The 20,717-nt window shown below is 45.5% G+C and overlaps 2 protein-coding genes across 2 annotated transcripts; one reads left to right on the plus strand and one right to left on the minus strand.

Moving 5' to 3' along the window:
* The first annotated feature begins 6,679 nt into the window (after window positions 1-6,679).
* LOC140319279 (trace amine-associated receptor 13c-like) lies at window positions 6,680-8,309 on the plus strand. The gene is made up of 3 exons (XM_072396867.1): window positions 6,680-6,870; window positions 7,257-7,370; window positions 7,499-8,309. The coding sequence occupies exons 1-3, from the start codon at window positions 6,680-6,682 to the stop codon at window positions 8,307-8,309; spliced, it is 1,116 nt and encodes a 371-aa protein (XP_072252968.1).
* Window positions 8,310-12,787: 4,478 nt separating this feature from the next.
* Window positions 12,788-15,316, minus strand: LOC140319280 (trace amine-associated receptor 13c-like). Its single transcript, XM_072396868.1, has 4 exons — window positions 15,238-15,316; window positions 13,989-14,016; window positions 13,726-13,839; window positions 12,788-13,595 (listed from the first exon to the last, which is right to left on the minus strand). The coding sequence occupies exons 1-4, from the start codon at window positions 15,314-15,316 to the stop codon at window positions 12,788-12,790; spliced, it is 1,029 nt and encodes a 342-aa protein (XP_072252969.1).
* Window positions 15,317-20,717: the final 5,401 nt, after the last annotated feature.

Below are 20,717 nucleotides of genomic sequence, written 5' to 3' on the forward strand. Positions count from 1 at the left end.
AGAAAAGGAATAAAACGGGTGTATGGAAGAAAGCTGTCAGATCTCAGCAGCTTCTCGTCTCCTCCTCTTTTTCATGATGAAAGCTGTTGAAGAAGCTGAACTCTGCTTTCCACAACTCCTCAACTCCTCCTGCAGGAAGCCGACACGTCCTCACTCAGTTTCCATCATCATTTACATCACACTGTCCTCCATCTCTCTGCTCACCGTGACTCTCAACCTGCTGGTCATCATCTCCATCTCACACTTTAAGTAATCAGATATGTGCTTATTTTGGGAAATGAAATGTTGAATATTCTGTTTCAGTTTTGCATTTATCTGATGGAAACACAAACGTCTCTCCAAATGAAGCTGCATGTATTGCTCTCTTTCCTCCACAGACAGCTCCAGACCCCCACCAACCTCCTCCTCCTCTCTCTGGCTGTCTCAGACTGCATGGTGGGCTTCCTCATGTTCTTTCAAATCATGCTCACAGATGGCTGCTGGTATCTCAGTGACCTCATGTGTGTTCTGTATATGGTTGCAGACTACACCGTCACATCTGCCTCCATAGGAATCATGGTGATTATATCAATTGACCGTTATGTGGCCATTTGTTACCCTTTACATTACACCATCAAAGTCACTCCAGACAGAGCAAAGCTTTGTGTTTCGCTGTGTTGGATGTTTTCTGTTCTTTGGTCCTGTCTGCTGCTGCAGGATAACATTCAGCAACCGGGCAGGTATAACTCCTGCTCTGGAGAGTGTGTGGTTGTTTTAAATGACATAGCAAGTGTTGCTGATCTAATTTTGTCTTTTATTGGCCCCGTTACTGTGATCGTAGTTCTGTATCTGAGAGTGTTTGTGGTGGCTGTGTCTCAGGCTCGGACCATGCGCTCTCATATTGCATCTGTCACTCTTAAGACCTCAACAACTCCCAAGAAATCTGAAATGAAAGCAGCCAAGAGTCTTGGAGTTGTTGTAGCTGTGTTCCTTACATGTCTCTTCCCATATTTTTGTGTTATACTCACAGGCTACGATGTGTCGCTCAATGCTTCGTTTATTGCCTTTGTCATATGTCTGTTTTATTTCAATTCCTGCTTAAACCCTCTGATCTACTCGCTGTTTTATCCCTGGTTTAGAAAATCTGTTAAACTAATTGTCACTCTTCAGATATTTAAGCCTGGCTCCTGTGACATCAGTGTAGTGTAAAGAGAATCGAGCTGAACTCATTCAGCTACATTTAAATCAGAGGAAAACTTATGAGGAAATGATTGAGATATTCTGATTAAAATGGGAGATTTTACGTGATGATATCTTTAATCTTGCCACTGTGTAAAAATATTAGAAAATGGCAGTAAACTGACAACTGAAAAATTTTCTAATTGTTAAGGGTCACTGTCTTTCAGATGTATTTTATGTTTGTCGCTGATTCTGTTCAGGGACGGCTACATTCTCCTGATTCAAGCCCCCAGTCTGTGGAGGTGTATCTCTCTGATTCTGTTCAGGGACGGCTACATTCTCCTGATTCAAGCCCCCAGTCTGTGGAGGTGTATCTCTCTGATTCTGTTCAGGGACGGCTACATTCTCCTGATTCAAGCCCCCAATCGGTGGAGGTGTATCTCTCTGATTCTGTTCAGGGACGGCTACATTCTCCTGATTCAAGCCCCCAATCGGTGGAGGTGTATCTCTCTGATTCTGTTCAGGGACGGCTACATTCTCCTGATTCAAGCCCCCAATCGGTGGAGGTGTATCTCTCTGATTCTGTTCAGGGACGGCTACATTCTCCTGATTCAAGCCCCTACCATGCTGCCGAGTTTGTTCTGCTGCAGCTGGAGAAGGTAAAGAAATAAGATTTGGTGAGACAGTATCTGATGCTGAAGTTTGAGAAGCACTATTCGCTGAGGCTGTATCTAGTGATGTGACACAAGGAGCTGGATTTGGTGAGACAATATTCGGTGACTCATTTTGCAAACTCATGGCGGTTGGCGGAGGCCCGTTTAAATTCAGGATTGATGATTCTAATTCGTGTAACACGCCAATTTCATCATTTTCATCTTCTTCAATATTCGTAGGAGATGACTGATAATCGACATTAAGGAGCGCATACTCCAGCGGTGTAAAGTAATTCCACACATGAACCGGTATGGGAATGTTTTCCAAATTTTCCACAGCCTCGGATATTTCAGCCGGCACAGCTCTGCCTGCTTTATTATCCATCTTTACACAGAATTGACAATGGCTAAGAGGGGATAAGATATTTACTTTTATATATATATATATATATATATATACACATTTACTTTACTTCGAAATCACCTTCAAGTCACGGTTCATTTTCTGTATAAGAATCTCACTACTTCTCATGAATGCCCGATTTTTCACGTCGGATGGTGGCATTTCTTTTCCTCCACAGACGAGGGCCTGGCCGGATTGTAGGACTTAACCGTTCAACTGACAGGTCGGCCTCTGTGGATGAAGGAGAAATAACCGTAAAAGTATTTTAAATATACCTGGTTCCGTGATTGTGAATGTTTAAAAAATAAATAAATAAATAATAAAAAAAAAAAAGTAGAGAAAGAAACTGCACCTCTTAACCCTCGGACAAGCGATAGCCTTGAGCGCACTCTAATGCTCCGTTGATTCTTTATCACGGACCTCACAGGAACTATAACATCAGATTCTGTCAAATTGAAACACAGTTTGATAGCATAAAAATAGATAAATAAATAAAAAACCTTGCTTAAGTATACACTATGTGAAATTTGCATAGATGTTACCATGTAATGCTCCTGTTGAAAGCAGCACGGAAAGGTGGACAGAGCAGTAATAATATATCAACTGGCTTGTTTTACAGGCACTTCACATGACTTCTACTGAAAAAGGCTGCGCGATTTTAACCACTACCCCTCCCACCCTCACTCTCTCCCTATTCGTCACATCCGTGTTGATGATGTATGACGCTTACACGCACACGTGAGAAAACAAAAACAAAGAATGATGAGGGTTTTTTTTTAACTTACCCCGCAGATCAGGCTGATTATCGAGGGGTTCGGGGCTGTCCAATTTTATTTCAAATCCCAAAGAACCACCGGGTGGTTGTGTATGGATGTCAACTCTTGTTTTCCGTCCTAAAAAAGTTGTTTTTTTACTATTACAAGTACTGACCTAAGAGATTTAAATATTTAAAAGATTTAGAGGAGACTTTTGTGTACCAGAATCCATGATTCCAGTCCTGACATGGTTGAGTCCCCATTAGAATCATCAATGCCTGAACCATTTTATATAGTCTTACATCCCCCTCCATAGAAATAAGGGAGTGTTTTAAAAATTTCTTGAAGTGGTAATTTCAACTAATTTGTTCTTCACACTTAGTCTACACCCATCCTACGTTTAGAAACAGATGTATTGAAACTGTTTACGTGTGGACTGAGACACAGGCTGTTTCTCACCCAGTATGATGCATTCTTGCGACCCCCTGCAGTTCAGTCTCATGGTATGAGTTGGTCAGTCAGAGAGATGACCAGAGATGATGTAAAATTTATGGGCAACCTGGTCTATTAGTGAATTCTCTGTAGATCAACCCTTGATACCATATGCACCATGAGTGCAAACTAAGAGGGAAACCTTTTTGTGTAATTTAAACCTACCTCTATTTGCTATAAACACCCCATCCTCCATTCAGTGTCACAGTATGGTGCATTCTTGTGACCCCCCTCACACGTTCAGTCTCATGGTATGAGTTGATCGGTCAGAGAGCGCCAAATGTCTGTTACCCCCCACCCACACCCAAATCCTTGCAGTGCTGCATTGTTGTGACCCCCCTCACACGTTCAGTCTCATGGTATGAGTTGATCGGTCAGAGAGAGCCAAATGTCTGTTACTCCCCACCCACACCCAAATCCTTGCAGTGCTGCATTGTTGTGACCCCCCACACATGTAATTATTTTCTCATCTTTACCTTACAGGGACCGGTCTTTGAAGCTGTTAAAATGTTGACAGCTTCTACAACTTAACCTTTTCTATTAACCCTAACCCTTTCTCTTATCTAAACATTAAACTAATATATTTCTCACAACCTCCTGACCTTAGCTGTAATCATTCTTAACCCTAGCCATAAACTCCCCCTTCCTTAGATGTCAAAGGCCTCCTCAACAGATGGCTGATCTATGTCAAACAAAGGTCACACGTCAAAATAGCTTGATCGATCGATAAGAGGTCAAAAGTCATATCCCCAGATGTCAGCAAACGGATGTCAAACAAAAGTCACCTGTCATATTAATTTGATTGATCGATAAGAGGTCAAGGGTCACCTGTCAAAAAGAGTTTGATCGAAGGGATCCTATTTTCTCTCTTGCAGGAATCTGGTGTAGATTCCTCTGCTCAGACCCTCAGTGACGCATCCCTTCAGACTTTTGCATTCATGTCTAGGGAGCTGGGAAGGTTGATGTCAACAGTAACACTGGCACGTCGCCAAGTCTGATTGGCACAGTCCTCTCTGTCGGAAGGGTGTCGCCATACTCTCCGTTCTCTTCCAGTGGTTCCAGGTCACATGTTTGGGCCAGCTGCTCAGCAGGCACTAGAGCGCAGTGCCCAAGTGGACCAGGCCAGGCAGCGGTTTGCAGGCCTGCGTCGGGGCCCGGCTCAGGCCCCAAGGCAGAGGGGGCTTTTACCATCTGGTCCCAGCCGCTCTCATCCACCTGCTCGCCCAGGTGCACAGCTGAGGTCCTCTCACTATTCGGGGCATTATGATCAGCGCCGGTGGGTTCCCCCCAGCCAGTCTTTCAGGTGCCAAGAGGACCAGCCCCCAGTGGTCGCCCCCCCAAAGGCTCTAGGAGCCGGGGGGGTCAGACCTGAAGCTCAAAGGACCGGTGTCGGGCGCTTCTCTCAGCAGCACATCAGCTACTGGGAAAGGGAGACCACGGACCCTTGGGTGATATCCACGATATCCAAGGGATACACGCTGCAGTTCCGACGCCGGCCACCAACTTTCTGCGGGATCAGAATGTCTGTGGTCAAAGATTCCGCAAAATCCCTCGCCCTCAGCAGGGAGCTGGAAATTCTCTTAGACAAAGATGCCATCGAGCCTATCGAGTGGCATACACGGCTCAATGGGTTTTATTCAGTGTATTTTTTGATTCCGAAGAAGGATGGCGGGTTCCGCCCGATCCTGGATCTGCGGGAGCTGAACAGGTTTTTGAAGGTCCGGCCATTCCGAATGTTGCGGATGGCAGACGTTCTCCAGTCAGTGGCACAAGGGGCCTGGTTTGTATCGATAGATCTCAAAGATGCCTATTTTCATGTGCCTATTGCTCCACACCACAGGCAGTTCATGAGATTCGCCTTTCAGGGCCAGGCTTACCAATTCAAGGTGATGCCGTTCGGTCTCTCACTTGCCCCTCGCATATTTACGAGGTGTGTGGCAGCGGCCCTTGCTCCCATACAAGCCAGAGGGTTGACGATCTTGCCATAACTGGACGATTGGCTAATTGTTTCCCCAACTGCAGAGCAGGCAGTCAGAGACACTGCTTGGCTCCTTGGACTTGTGAACCGGTTGGGCATCACAGTCAATTACTCCAAAAGCAGTCTTATACCCAGTCAGAAGGTAAATTACCTGGGCATGACTCTCAACTCACTGTCGATAAGAGCCTTCCTTTCTCAGAAAAGGGTGGAGAATATTTTGCAACTCCTAGGTTGCTTCCAGACAGGCAGAGTGTTGAGGTATGGCCTCTTTCCACAGCTGCACCCCATCACAGGGATATGTCCCATAATGTGCCGGAAGGCAAAGCTCTCTATTTACTGGTCAATCTACTTACTGCCTTCATCTATGGTCAAGAGTTGTGGGTAGTGACGAAAGAACGAGATTGCGAATACAAGCGGGTGAAATGGGTTTCCTCCGCAGGGTGTCTGGGCCTCCCTTAGAGATAGGGTGAGAAGCTCAGTCATCCGGAAGGGGCTCGGAGTAGAACCGCTGCTCCTCCAAATTGAGAGGAGTCAGATGAGGTGGCATCTGGTTAGGATGCCCCCTGGACGCCTCCCTGGTGAGGTGTTCTGGGCACGTCCCACTGGGAGGAGACCCCGGGGAAGACCCAGGACACTTTGGAGAGACTATGTCTCTCGGCTGGCCTGGGTACGCCTCGGGGTCCCCCTGGAAGAGCTGGAGGAAGTGGCCGGGATAGGGACCCCGACCCGACCAACGGAGAAGCGGCAGATAATGGATGGATGAACTGGACTAATTTTGAATTTGAGCTTGAGTTTGTAGAATCAGGCAGGAATTCTGATAGGAAACGTAGCTAACAGCTACTCAGAATGGGAGAACAGAAGAACAAATTCTCACATGTCACAAGATGTAGTCAGACTGGGCTGGAGTCTTATTTTCATGGTGCCGGGGAAGGGTCGCAGATCAATGAGCCACAACTGGAGAACCCAGGAGTGGACGTCCCTGCAAGCAAAGCCAAGAGCTACATCTCAGACTCTACAGGCCTCAGTTGGCATGTTAAAGGTTAAAGATCATGACAGCACAGTTAGAAAAAGATTGAACAAGGATGGCTTGTTTGGAAGGGCTGCAGGAGAAAGCCTCTTCTCTCTAAAAAGAACATGGCAGCACAGCTTAGGTTTGCAAAGCTGCATCTGAACAAAGCACAAGACTTCTGGAACAATGTCCTTTGGACAGACCAGAGCAAAGTGGAGATGTTTGGTCATAATGCACAGCAGCACGTTTGGAGGGCAGGAGGCCGGGCCAGGAGGCCGGGGCAGGAGGCCGGGGCTGGAGGCCGGGGCTGGAGGCCAAGGCAGGAGGCCAGGGCTGGAGGCCGGGGCAGCAGGCCGGGGCAGGAGGCCGGGGCAGGAGGCCGGGGCAGGAGGCCGGGGCAGGAGGCCGGGGCAGGAGGCGCGGTACCGCGGCAGTTGATGGAGTCACTTGTTGCTGTCAACAGAATTCCTGTTGCGAATGCTGAATGTGAGCACGGATTTTCTCATATGAACTTGATTTTCACTCCCAACCGTGCCTCTCTGCTCACATCCACCATATCATCTTTACTCTTCCTGATTCTTGTTGGACCCTTTTTTTTTTTTTTCTCGAGTAGGCCGAGCCACCAGGTCAGCCTCTACATCACCTTGGGGAGAGGGAGGAGCAACGTGGGGGAAGAAAAGGAATAAATCGGGTGTATGGAAGAAAGCTGTCAGATCTCAGCAGCTTCTCGTCTCCTCCTCTTTTTCATGATGAAAGCTGTTGAAGAAGCTGAACTCTGCTTTCCACAACTCCTCAACTCCTCCTGCAGGAAGCCGACACGTCCTCACTCAGTTTCCATCATCATTTACATCACACTGTCCTCCATCTCTCTGCTCACCGTGACTCTCAACCTGCTGGTCATCATCTCCATCTCACACTTTAAGTAATCAAATATGTGCTTATTTGGGGAAATGAAATGTTGAATATTCTGTTTCAGTTATGCATTTATCTGATGGAAACACAAACGTCTCTCCAAATGAAGCTGCATGTATTGCTCTCTTTCCTCCACAGACAGCTCCAGACCCCCACCAACCTCCTCCTCCTCTCTCTGGCTGTCTCAGACTGCATGGTGGGCTTCCTCATGTTCGTTCAAATCATGCTCACAGATGGCTGCTGGTATCTCAGTGACCTCATGTGTGTTCTGTATATGGTTGCAGACTACACCGTCACATCTGCCTCCATAGGAATCATGGTGATTATATCAATTGACCGTTATGTGGCCATTTGTTACCCTTTACATTACACCATCAAAGTCACTCCAGACAGAGCAAAGATGAGTGTTTCGCTGTGTTGGATGTTTTCTGTTCTTTGTTCCTGTCTGCTGCTGCAGGATAACATTCAGCAACCGGGCAGGTATAACTCCTGCTCTGGAGAGTGTGTGGTTGTTTTAAATGACATAGCAAGTGTTGCTGATCTAATTTTGTTTTTTATTGGCCCCGTTACTGTGATCGTAGTTCTGTATCTGAGAGTGTTTGTGGTGGCTGTGTCTCAGGCTCGGACCATGCGCTCTCATATTGCATCTGTCACTCTTAAGACCTCAACAACTCCCAAGAAATCTGAAATGAAAGCAGCCAAGAGTCTTGGAGTTGTTGTAGCTGTGTTCCTTACATGTCTCTTCCCATATTTTTGTGTTATACTCACAGGCTACGATGTGTCGCTCAATGCTTCGTTTATTGCCTTTGTCATATGTCTGTTTTATTTCAATTCCTGCTTAAACCCTCTGATCTACTCGCTGTTTTATCCCTGGTTTAGAAAATCTGTTAAACTAATTGTGACTCTTCAGATATTTAAGCCTGGCTCCTGTGACATCAGTGTAGTGTAAAGAGAATCGAGCTGAACTCATTCAGCTACATTTAAATCAGAGGAAAACTTATGGGAGAAATCCGTTGTCATGTTTGAGATATTCTGATTAAAATGGGAGATTTAACGTGCTGATATCTTTAATCTTTAAAATTTAGAAAATGGCAGTAAACTGACATCTGAAAAATGTTCTAATTGTTAAAGGTCACTGTCCTGCAGATGTATTTTATGTTATGGAAACTAAGTTAATTATTATCGTGCAACCTGAGATGAACATGTTGCTTCACCTGAGTTAAACAGACGAGCATTTCTTAGAAAACATAAAAGCTGTTCTGAATCCCGCTTCCAGTGAAGTGCAACAAATACATCAAAATACACATTTTCTCGACATTAAACGGACGAACGAATATGTCACAACAGTAAAAATGTTTGTAAAAAGGGGATAAGTAAGAAAAGAAGAATATAAGAGATTTCTGCTCTGTTCCTCATTCTTTTCATAATTCTAATTAGAAATAATCTAATGAACAGTAAATGTAACCTTATATGATCTGAAATCTTTTTATTGTCATTATCCAGGAGTAAAACGAAATCAGCCCGGCAGCTTGGAGAAAGGCGGGAGGGGGGAGAAAGGGGAGGAAAACAAAGGGAGAGGGGAAGGGGAAAAAAAAGCATCCAGACTCCTTACGGAGAACAATGTGGGGCCGGGAAAAAAAACCTCAGCAAACATTAGCTCGCTTCAAACATAAAACACAAAAACAACTTGAAAGAAAAAGGAACAAAAAAGAAAAAGCATCCAGACCAGGGATGTCAAACTCCGGTCCATTGAGATCAATGCCTCATTAGCTGTTTAGTGCAGAATGTAACAATCTTTTTAAAAGATTAATTTAATCTGAATCAGGTGGGTTGAAGCAGGGAAACGTCTAAAACCTGCAGGACAGCGGCCCTCGAGGACCGGAGTTTGACGTCCCTGATCCAGACTGTGCTCCTGAGGGAGAACAATGTGGGGCCGAGAAAAAAAACCCTCAGCAAACATTAGCTCGCTTCAAACATAAAACACAAAAACAATTTGAAGGCATAATATCTTATGTGCTTATTCTTTTGTGCATTTACATTTTCATCATGAAATAATAACTGATTGGGATCCTGTGACCAGTCAGTCATCAACACGGTGTTAAGTTCCAGGGCTCCCTCCCCTAGGTCGCTCTATGCTAATCGGTGGAAGCTTTTCTCCAAGTGGTGCCAGACACAGGGTGAGATGCCTGAGAACTGCTCAGTGGCCATCATTCTGCGTTTCCTGCAGTCATTATTGGACGCAGGCAGATGTGCATCAACCTTAAATGTATATGTGACATGCCAGAATAAACAGCCAATCAGTGGGATCACACTATCTGGTTAGTCAGTTCTTGAGGGGCGCACAGAGGCGTAGGCCATCAGGGGTCACTGTGGTACCATCATGGGACTTGACATTGGTTTTGAGGTCAGTGTGTCTGCCCCCATTCAAACCCATAAAAGAAGCAGAACTCAAGTGGCTGTTTGCAAAGACCGCCTTTCTGCTGGCAATCACATCGGCAAAGCGAGTGGGTGAACTCCACGCCCTATCAGTGAGCCGGATGTGTATGCGTTGGTATCCGGATGGGTCAGGGGTTACTCTCCTACCCAATCCCTCTTTCCTACCGAAGAGAGTACCTCCCTCACATGCAAACACAGCCATGGAGTTGGCAGCATTCAGTCCACCAAGCTCATCACAGCAAGCAATGGAGCTGTCAGAGCAGCTTTGCCCTGTTCGGGCACTCAAGGCGTATGTGGGGGCTACAGCCAATTTTCGTAAATCTCACAAACTGTTTGTGTGCTATGGGGGTTGTAGTAGAGGTCAACCTCTGTCAAAACAGAGGCTTTCCAAGTGGATTTTAGATGTGATTCTACATGCTTATAGTTCGCAGGGCCTACCTGCGCCTAGTAACGTGCGGTGCCACTCTATTCGGAGTGCATCCACATCATGGGCAGCCATGAAGGGGGTCTCTCTGCAGGACATCTGTACTGCAGCGACCTGGGAATCCTCATGTACCTTTGCTCGCTATTATCTCGTCAATGTGGCTGCTCTACCTGCTGTGGCAACGGCGGTTCTATCAACCGCTTCCATGCCTTAATGCGGTAAGCATTCCTCGGGACCTTGTTGGTATGAGTCATCCAGTGCTAAAGCAAAGTGCTAAAGGTTCTATGAATTCTGGATGACCGCCAGAGCAGTCTGTCACTCAGAATCTGGGTGAGAAGATTCTATAGGAACAGATTGCGTGATGACGTGGGGCTCTTATACTGGGGCGTGCACCCTACCTCATCACATGGTCACAGGTGACTTTGTTGGTATAATAACTCGACCTGCACATATGTGAGATGGAAATATCCAGTGCTAAAGCACCGCCTCTGGCGATCAGGAGGAATGAAATAGAGCCGTAGTTACATTCGTAACTCTCGTTTTGTTTTTGTCTTGTTTTCAGGTTTTAGGTTAATTTCTTGTCATGTTTTTCCCGTCGTTAGGTTCACTCAAGTCACCTGTTTGGTGTTACAGCTGCACCCCATCACAGGGATATGTCCCATGTTGTGCCGGAAGGCAAAGCTCTCTATTTACTGGTCAATCTACTTCCTGCCTTCATCTATGGTCAAGAGTTGTGGGTAGTGACGAAAGAACGAGATCGCGAATACAAGCGGGTGAAATGGGTTTCCTCCGCAGGGTGCCTGGGCCTCCCTTAGAGATAGGGTGAGAAGCTCAGTCATCCGGGAGGGGTCAGAGTAGAACCGCTGCTCCTCTGCATTGAGAGGAGTCAGATGAGGTGGCATCTGGTTAGGATGCCTCCTGGACGCCTCCCTGGGGAGGTGTTCTGGCCCGTCCCACTGGGAGGAGACACCGGGGAAGACCCGGGACACATTGGAGAGACTATGTCTCTCGGCTGGCCTGGGTACGCCTCGGGGTCCCCCTCAGAAGAGCTGGAGGAAGTGGCCGGGATAGGGACCCCGACCCGACCCCCGGAGAAGCGGCAGATAATGGATGGATGAACTGGACTAATTTTGAATCTGATTAACTGGATTTTATTGGATTACGATGCTTGAAATATTGAAGTGCCTTAAGATTACATTTGCTGTAATTTGGCGCTAAATAAAAAAAAAAGAATTTAATTTAATTAATTCACCTGAAATACAGCTGGACAGGCCAGGAAAGGTTAGTTGGTACCTGAATGCTTCAGCTACTACGGTCTTTGTTGGAACCACCTGTATATAACACAATGTGAGAAATGAACTTGAGCGAAGAATGGAATAAATTGGTGATGCCGGCCTTGCCTCTGAGTTTCTAGAGATTATAAATGTGTTGTTCCTCAGATAGTAGGAGAAGATAGGTTGACAGGTTGAATATCTCAATTCTATCATTTGCAGGACGTAAACACAACTTAAAACATGTGTCCCTTTTGTTACTGTTTGAATAAATAATCTGTCTTAATCTACTTAAAACTTAACTGCTAACTAGACCATACCTTCAATAGAAAAGGCTGATCCAGGAGTAAAATACACTGAAACATTCTCTTAAAACTTCCAGTAAATCACATTCAGCTTCCCTTAAAAGAAAGGTGTAAAACGTGTGACTTTTCTGGTAACTCCTTCTGCACCTTTATACGGTGTTTCACGGAAAGCGCTTGTTGTTTTGTTACAGTTTTCTTTAAATAATAAACCTTTAATGAGTTATAAGAAGCTGTTTTATTATACAAACAGAATAAAAAGGTCATGCACATACACAGCATAAATCAGTTTACTAAAACTGATTAGAAATTGATCTAATTTGTTATATCCCATACGTATCGTCTCTTTTGTTTGAAAAAAAAGCCAAATGATCATATCAAAATTGATCAAATTCAGCAATCTGTAAGTAAGTATTTGAGATTAAGATGAGTACCCACCAGTTATTATTCCAAAATGAATAATCTCCTCCACAGTGATGTGCAAATTATTTACTGTATGTTTAAATTCAAATAAGTGTACTCTATTCAAACTCTTGCTTAATGATTCAATAAACATTATAATCCATTAAATGATCAGATCAGAGGTAACTTGTTCTTTTTTGTCACAGCAATAAAATACATGTAATATCACCGACTTATTTGAGTTATTAGATGTACTTTAAGATTTTCTCTCGGTGACTCTGTTCTTTTTTCATTATGTTGACCTCGCAGGTTTCTGTGACTTTACTAGTTTTACTAATTTTCAGAACATGGGGTGAAACAAGGTATGAAAAATAGGTTTGAACAGGAGTAAAATTAATAATGCAAATTAGAAACACAATCTAGCAAACATCAGGCAGTTTCTTTTTCTCCTTTAAGTGCAATATATGGATATAATGAGACAGTAAAAACACTGCAACAACATAGAGCTATGGCTGCTTTTATTTCAGATTTCTGGAGAACTCAGGGGTCTGTCAGTGGCTTTCTTATACAAGTTAAAGCAAACACTCACTCTTTACAGGATGTTGTACTGACAGGAGCCGATCTTCAGTATCTGAAGGGTAAGAATTAGTTTAACAGATTTCCTGAACCACGGATAAAGCAGGGCATAGATCAGAGGGTTAAAGCAGGAGTTGAAATAGAACAAACACATAAAAAAATCAGCTGCTGCAGCACTGAGCTGTGTTTCATTTAGTGAAATACAAAAATAAGGCAACAGACATGTTAGAAACACAGCAACAATGACTCCGAGAGTCCTGGCTGCTTTCAGTTCAGATTTCTTAACATTTACTCCACCTGAGCTCTGAAGTGTGACAGCTGCAAGGTGAGAGCGCATGGCACGAGCCTGAGATACAGCCACCACAAACACCCTCAGGTACAAAACTATGAGGATGGAAACAGGGACAGCGAAGATCAACAATATGTCCAAAACTCCTATGAAATAATCTAAAACAATCGCACACTTTCCATAGCAGACATTTGCTCTGCTTGATATTTCCACGTTATTTATCAGACAAAAGGTAAAGAGGAAGGAAAAGCTCCAACACACTGAAACACAGATTTTAACTCTTTTAAGAGTAACTTTGCCATGGTAGTGGAGAGGGTAACAAATAGCCACATAACGGTCAATTGATATGAGCATCATGGTTTCTATTGAGACACAGGTAACAGCATAGTCCACAATATAATACAGAATGCACATTAAGTCACCGAGATACCAGCAGCCGTCTATGAGGAAAATCTGAAAGACTATAAGGAAGCCGACGAAGAAGTCTGAGAAAGCCAGAGAGAGGAGGAGGAGGTTGGTGGGAGTGTGGAGCTGCCTGGAGAGGAAACAGTTGTATTATTTCACACTCACAGAAAGCACATGACATCAACCTAAAACACAAATCAAAAACACGTTTGCCTTCGTGAAGTGTAGCATATGCAAAACACCTGAAAACATTTGATTACTTAAAGTGTGAGATGGAGATGATGACCAGCAGGTTAAGAGTCACGGTGAGCACAGAGATGGAGGGCAGTGTGGTGTAAATGATGATGGAAACTGAGCGAGGACGTTTGCTCTTCCTGCAGGATGAGTTCAGAAGTTCTGGAAAGCAGAACTCAGATTCTTCGGTTTGCATCTTTAGAAAGAGGAGATCTGACAGTGTTCTGTCGGAAACTGTTTGTCACATAACAAATTTATTCCTCCTCAGCTTCCCCATCGCTCCTCCTACACTTGACAACAGTTGTCACAGCGACAGCCTGCAAACACAAGGCCACAAACAATCTTATTTTACCAGTGGTTAACCCGATGTGGGTAAGAAATCCTGCATTGGGTCTCTTTACACCAAACGAATGTGAAGAAAGAGTGCCAACCAGAGGCCTTTGTTGGCTCCTCTCTTTTAAACAGCATCTGAAAAGACAAAACATCTCTCAAAAAAAGACAGCTAACCAAAATCCTGAGGGGAAATCTTATAGCGGCAGTGTCAATTATTAAGGACACACTACTGCTATGGCCAGATGATCAAATATAATAAAATCTGATGACAAACACATAGAACATTGAAGTGTAGCAGAGAAGCTGATGTGGTAGAAATCAGAGGTCAACATCACTGAGTTGGGGTGTTTTTATCTTGATCTTCACTTTATTCACACCACATGACAACTTTGTGAAGGCATTGCTTATTTCGGAGAAACGTAGATGACGAGTTGAAAGAGATTGTTTTAAGGTAGCCATTTGAGAATTTCAGAATGAGCTCTTTCACTGGCAGACATGACGTCTGTCATCTGAAATAAAGACGTTGATGGAGTCAGACATTGATTATGGGTGACTTTCTGTCACAAGGTGGAGAGTTTTGAACCCATAGAGGAGATTTATTAATGATGCTGGAAAGAGGGTTTATTTCACTGAGCGATCGCTGGTTTGTTGGAGAGATCATGGGATGGGACTGGTGGGTTCCACGGGTTGGAAGGCTCGTGAAGGGTCGAGGGGTCAGAGGGAGCCAAGTAGGTGACTCCAAGGCAGCGCCTCCAAGGTGGAGCGTCCAGAAATGTCCCAGTTGGTTTCCAGGTACAGGGGATCTGAACAATTTTCATGTAGGTTTCCATAAGGTGAGTGCACCGGGCTTCTGGTTCAAGTGTGGCTGCAGAGGATCTCTCACAAAGGGCTGGTTCAGGATCTCTTGGCTTCTCTGCAACAGCTTTCCAGAAAAGGATACAAGGAGGCCAGTTGTACCACTTATATAACGATCTGGTATTGAGTGGAGGTCAGACCAGAGTATGTAAGCAGCAGGGATGATGTGTACCTGCTGCTCTACACCAAACACAGTCAGCAGGTGGCGACAGTACAGAGAACACACATCAGGGTGTACAACAGTGTAATGTATTGACTGTAAACAAACTAGACCAAGTGCTAGGCATTCAGACAGAGCTCTTGTTTTACTTATACAAGGACCAAATAGTTTGTAAAAGCAATTTTCGTACCCTGTACTCCCGCAGCACTCCCCACAGAAGCCCTCGGGGGAACAGGGTTGTAAGCCTTTTCCATGTCCATAAAACACATGTCGACTGGATGATCAAACTGCCATGAGTTACCTTCAGTACCTCTGAGGGTAAAGATCTTGTGGGCAAAAACACTGCTCTTACTGAATTTGAAGTTCAACAGTCCTCTTCTCCCACACCCTGGAGTAAACTTTCCCCAGGAGACCGAGTGGTGTCATCCCTCTGCAGTTGGAACACACTCTCTGGTCCCTTTTCTTAAAAATGGGAACCACCACCATGGTCTGCTGCTTCAAAGGCCCAGACTGCACATGTGACACTAAAGCGGAATCTCAGCCAAGACAGCCCCACCATGTCCAGAGCCTTTAGCAAGTCAGCATCCCTGTTGACTTCCACCAAGGTGATGGATGAGTTTTCTCCCCCAAAGTCCTCAGACTATGCCTCCTCAGTGGATACAATGCTAGCCCAATTGAGGAGAGCCTCAAAGGGCCCTTCTACTACCTAACAATATCCTCAGTTGGGGTCAGCAGTTCTCCTCCCCAGCCAACCACAACCTGGGATGCTTTTACTCTCTGAGTTAGCAGATTCTTGAGGCCATGGCGTCACCGGAATCTTCACACACCTAAGTTTTTGCTTCAGCAATATTTTAGCCAGTCTGTTCCTGTCAACTTCTTCAGGTTATCCCTGATAGGAGTTGGTATGTGGGAAGCAGAGTTCAGTTTCTTCCATCGTTAGAGAAGCTGCAGAGCTCAAGCAGCTTTGTGACCAAACCTGTCTGTGATCAAGCTCATTTATCCCTTTTCTCCATGTCATCTGTTTTTTCAGTTGTCATGCAACATGTTATTTTCGGTCACACTGTAGCCAGGTCACGCCTTGTGTCATAGGGCTCTGCCTGGAAACGCCACAGATTGACACCTTCACATGAGCCCACCATCCGCGGGGAGGAAATTTCAGGTCCTGTGCAGTGTGAGCTGGGCAGGGGGCAATAGGGGCAATAGGGGCCTGGGCAAGACAATTTCTGGATTAAAAAATGTCTCTAAGGATGTAGGATATTATGCCACTGGTGGGGAAGAGCAATACCAACCCGATGAAGTATGGCTTGCCTCCACATACAGAGTAGATTTTGGGGGGATGAAGTGATGAAATGGTCAGAATGGTGTACACATAACAGGCTGGTCTTAAACACACCCATGTCTAAAGAGCTGATCATAGACTTCAGAAGGGTGGAAATAGACAGATTGCTGTCATGGCTACAGAAGCCGCTAAGGAGGGATCCAAGAGCAGACACAGAGAGATGGGGAAAAAGAAACTGATTTATTAGTTGTAATGGTGCAAGGTAGGTCCACAGATAGTTTATGCATTTGGCAGATGCTTTTATCCAAAGCGACTTACACTGGTAGGCAGGTAGGGTAAGGAGGTAGTACCTTTAATGCAGGAGATTTGAATTCAGGTCATCAACATGAAAGGTGGCAATCTTTCCACTACACTATCCAGTCCCATCTCTAGGAAGAGAGGAGGAACGAATAAATGGGTCCAAGGAGTAATCAAATAGAGATAGCCGTTTGCTCAGTGAGGGCTTACTGTGTCTTCAGGAAGGTTCCAACACAGGAGGGGCAATGATTGATGCTGGTTGTAGTGTAGTGTAGGCTTCCACTGGTGGGCCTGATTGCCAACAGCGACTGTAAAACAATCTGGCAAAGACTGGAGCTCCTGCAGATCCTTAAGGGGCAAGCTCTAATGAGCGCAGGCGAGCAGCAGGTGTGCCGGCAGGAACAGTCCAGACTCCGTTCTGGACTTCCTGGATACCTGCTCAGCCCCTCCCGGAACTCAGAACAAAACCACAATACCACAGCCAACTGCAATAATGGCAGTACCCCCCTTCAACGGCTGCCTCCAAGCAAGCCGGAAGACTCACGCCTCCAGGAATGGTTGTAGTCAGCAATAAGGGATGGATCCAGTCTGTAGTGGCGAGGAACCAAGGCTCATCTTTGGCTGACAACTATACCCGCTGACTGGGCAAATACTGAGGAGCAGGATAGCGATGAAGGTCAGCCAGGCGACTGTTGCATTCAGCAGAGCGAAGAAGGGCCTCTTTAGTTTGGGTCCAAACTCATTATGCTCTCTGTAAGTGGTGTTGGACTGAGAGTATCTCAAGATCCCTTTCCTCCTCCGGGAATAACTGAGGCTGGTAACCAAGGGAGGCCTTGTAGAGGGATAGACCAGTAGCTGAGCAGTTCAGGGAATTATGAGCATATGCCACCCAGCACGGTTGTTGGCTCCAGGTGGATGGATTATTCTATACTACACAACAGAGTGCAGCCTCAGGCTCCTGATTTAGCCGCTCCGTCTGGCCATTGGACTGGGGATAGCATCCGAAGTTTAATGAAACCTTGGCCCCGAGAGCCGTGCAGAATGATTTCCAAACCTGAGATATGAACTGGGGACCCCGGTCAGAGACTATATCTGAGGGGATGCCATGGAGTTGGAAGACATGGTTGGTGAGGAGATCGGCAGTCTTGGCGGATTATAGTAATTCTAAGGGAATGAAATGGACAGCTTTAGAAAAACTGTCAATTATGGAGAGAATAGTAATTCTACCTTGTGATGGAGGTGGTCCAGTAACAAAATCTAATGGAATATGGGACATGGGCTGATCAGGGACCTCAAGGGGTTACAGAAGACCTAACGGAGGGCAGTTGTTGCTCTTGTTCCTGGTGCAGATTCCAGTGAGGGCCACCAGAAGTAGTATAGTAGCACAATGATAGTCCGATGGATGCTGGGATGACAGGCCAATTTGGAGGAGTGGGCCCACTGGATGACAGCAAAACAAGCGGTTAGAAGAACATAATGACGATTGGGAGGTCCGCAGCCCTGGATGGGATCGGTAGTTAATCCTTGACAGATCTGGGTATCTTCCTGTCAGGTAACTCCTCCCACTTGGCTGGTAGATGGCAGGATACGTGTCGGTTCGGTTGAGTCCTCCTCTGAGGAAAATTGTCGAGACAAGGTATCTGGTTTTATGTTACGGGAACCTGGACAATAGGATATGGAAAAATGACCAAAACACAGAGAACAACGAGCTTGACGAGAATTTAACCTCTTCGTGTTTTGTAGGTAAGAGAGATTCTTATGGTCTGCCCATATTAAAAAAGGTTGCTTTGGGACCTCTAACCAGTGTCTCCATTCCTCAAGAGTGAGTTTAATGGACAAAAGCTTTCGATTTCCGACATCATAATTTCGTTCAGTGGGAGACAACCAATCTCAAGAAGAAGGTGTTGCAGCTTACCTTCCTTCTCTAAACACTGCGAGAGGACTGCCCCAACACCAGAGTCTGAAGCATCCACCTCCAGAATGAATTGACGCTCAGGATCTGGTTAGATTAGGAAAGGTGCCGAGGCAAATCTCTCCTTTAATTAACGGAAAGCCGGGTCCACCTCCAGATTCTGAGAGGAAACGATCTAGACAGAAGTTTGCCTGGTGAGGGGTGCTGCAACTATTCTATAGTTTTGTATGAATCGACAATAGAAGTTGGCGAAACCCAGGAACCCTTGGAGATGTTTCCGATTAGTAGGGGCTGGCCATTCAGCCACAGCTTGGATCATGTCCAGATCCGTCTTCACCTACCCATCCTGGAAGATATAACCAAGGAAGGTGACGGAGGGATGTGAAACTTGCATTTCTCAGCCTTGATGTAAAGGCGATTCTCCAAATGCTGCTGAAGGACCAACTGGACTTGCTGGTGATGCTCTGTGGAAGATTTGGAGATGATAAGTATGTCATCTAAGTAGATAGAGACAAAAAGGTTGAGGTAATCACGGAGGACATCATTTATAAGTGCCTGGAACACAGCTGGAGCAGAATGGTTTTACTAAGTGTTCGAAATGGTCGAGTGGAGTGTTGAAGGCCGCCTTCCACTCATCACTTTCACAAATTCTTACCAGATGGTAGGCATTGTGGAGATCTAATTTAGTGAGGATCGAGGCCCCCTGTTTGGGTTCAAAAGCAGAAGTGATGGGGGTCAGAGGGTATTTGTTTTTCACTGTGATTTGGTTCAAATGTTGATAGTTGATGCAGAGGCGAAGAGTCTGATCTTTCTTCTGCACAAAGAAAAATCACACACCCACTGGAGAGGAGGAGGTTCTGATGAGGCTTACCCAGATGTAACTCTCCATGGCTTCTCGTTCAGGTATAGCTAGAATGAAGATTTGTCTTCCTGGTAACGGGGCTCCAGGGAGAAGATCAATGGAACAGTCATAGGGATGGTGAGATGGCAAAGACAGGGCTTTCTCCTTACTGAAGACTGTGTCAAGGTGGTGGTATTCAGGGGGTATGGAAGACAGATCAGCTGGTGGTTCAGGTAACACTGCAGGGGAGCTACTGGAAGACTGGAGAAAAGATTTTGTCACGGTTTATTCTCTGTTCCATGTCTTGTCTCGTCATTTCCAGTTTTATTTTGAAAGATCACTAATCTTGTCCTCTCGTTTCAGGTGACTTGCCCTTCCTCCCGTGTCAAGCGTCTGATTGTCTTCCCTGATTCCAAGTGTTTTAACCTGTTCCCATTGGTCCCTCGTGTGTTCAAATAGTCTGCGTTTCCCTTGTCTTGTGCCAGTATGTTGTCTCTGTTCGAGCGTCATTACCAGCCACTGTCCTTGCCTTGTCTAGATCCCACAGTTTCCACGAGCCTGCAGCGAGCGACTCTCCTGCAGTGCGGTCTTGTTTTATAATTTATCCTTGTACCATAGCCTTAGTTTATTTATTGAACGGTAAGTTTCATAGCCTTGTTTTTCCTCCATTTTCACGGAGTGTGTGACGGAGTGACCCCGTCCCTTATTTTCCAGGACCTGATCTGTAGTCTGCAGGCTATTAGCGGTGCACACCTACTAGTCTGTGGGTTTGGGGTTGGATCAGTATGGAGACTGGGACATCACTGGCACTGATGGGTGCTAATCTAAAATCTGTAATGTTGGTGGTTGTGTATGAGTATTTTTGTGTATCGGGGGGAATCTGTGTCGGCTGCAGGTGATAAGGAGCACCTATTACCCGGAGGTTGATGATTATGGGGGAGGAATTCAATTAAGAGAGGGAGCCCTTTAAATGGAGAAAGACGGGTGGAGAAAGGGGCGAAAAATGGCTGGGAATGATGTAAAAGCTGGAGCTGATGTGGGCTTGATTGGTAAAAAAGATATGTACAGACTGTAGTAATTTTTGGGACTGAACACACATGTGGGGAGAAAAGGGGGCACAATAAATAGCTCCACCAAGAAACCAGCAAGAAACAGTCTGTGAGTTATTCCGGTGACGCTGAACCCGGTCACCGGGAGGTGGAGTGGCGGACAGCAAACACCTGGGCCCGTGATGAAGAGGGCGATCGCCATTCGCACCTCATAACAGAGTGATTTTTCGTTGTTTCTTGTCATAGTCGCCTCCGTTAAAGGAGAGCCTTTAAGTTAAAGTTAAAGTTTTAT

The sequence above is a fragment of the Leuresthes tenuis genome, unplaced genomic scaffold, assembly GCF_036924035.1.
Source record: "Leuresthes tenuis unplaced genomic scaffold, fLeuTen1.0.hap1 SCAF_12, whole genome shotgun sequence".
Taxonomy (NCBI): Eukaryota; Metazoa; Chordata; class Actinopteri; order Atheriniformes; family Atherinopsidae; genus Leuresthes; species Leuresthes tenuis.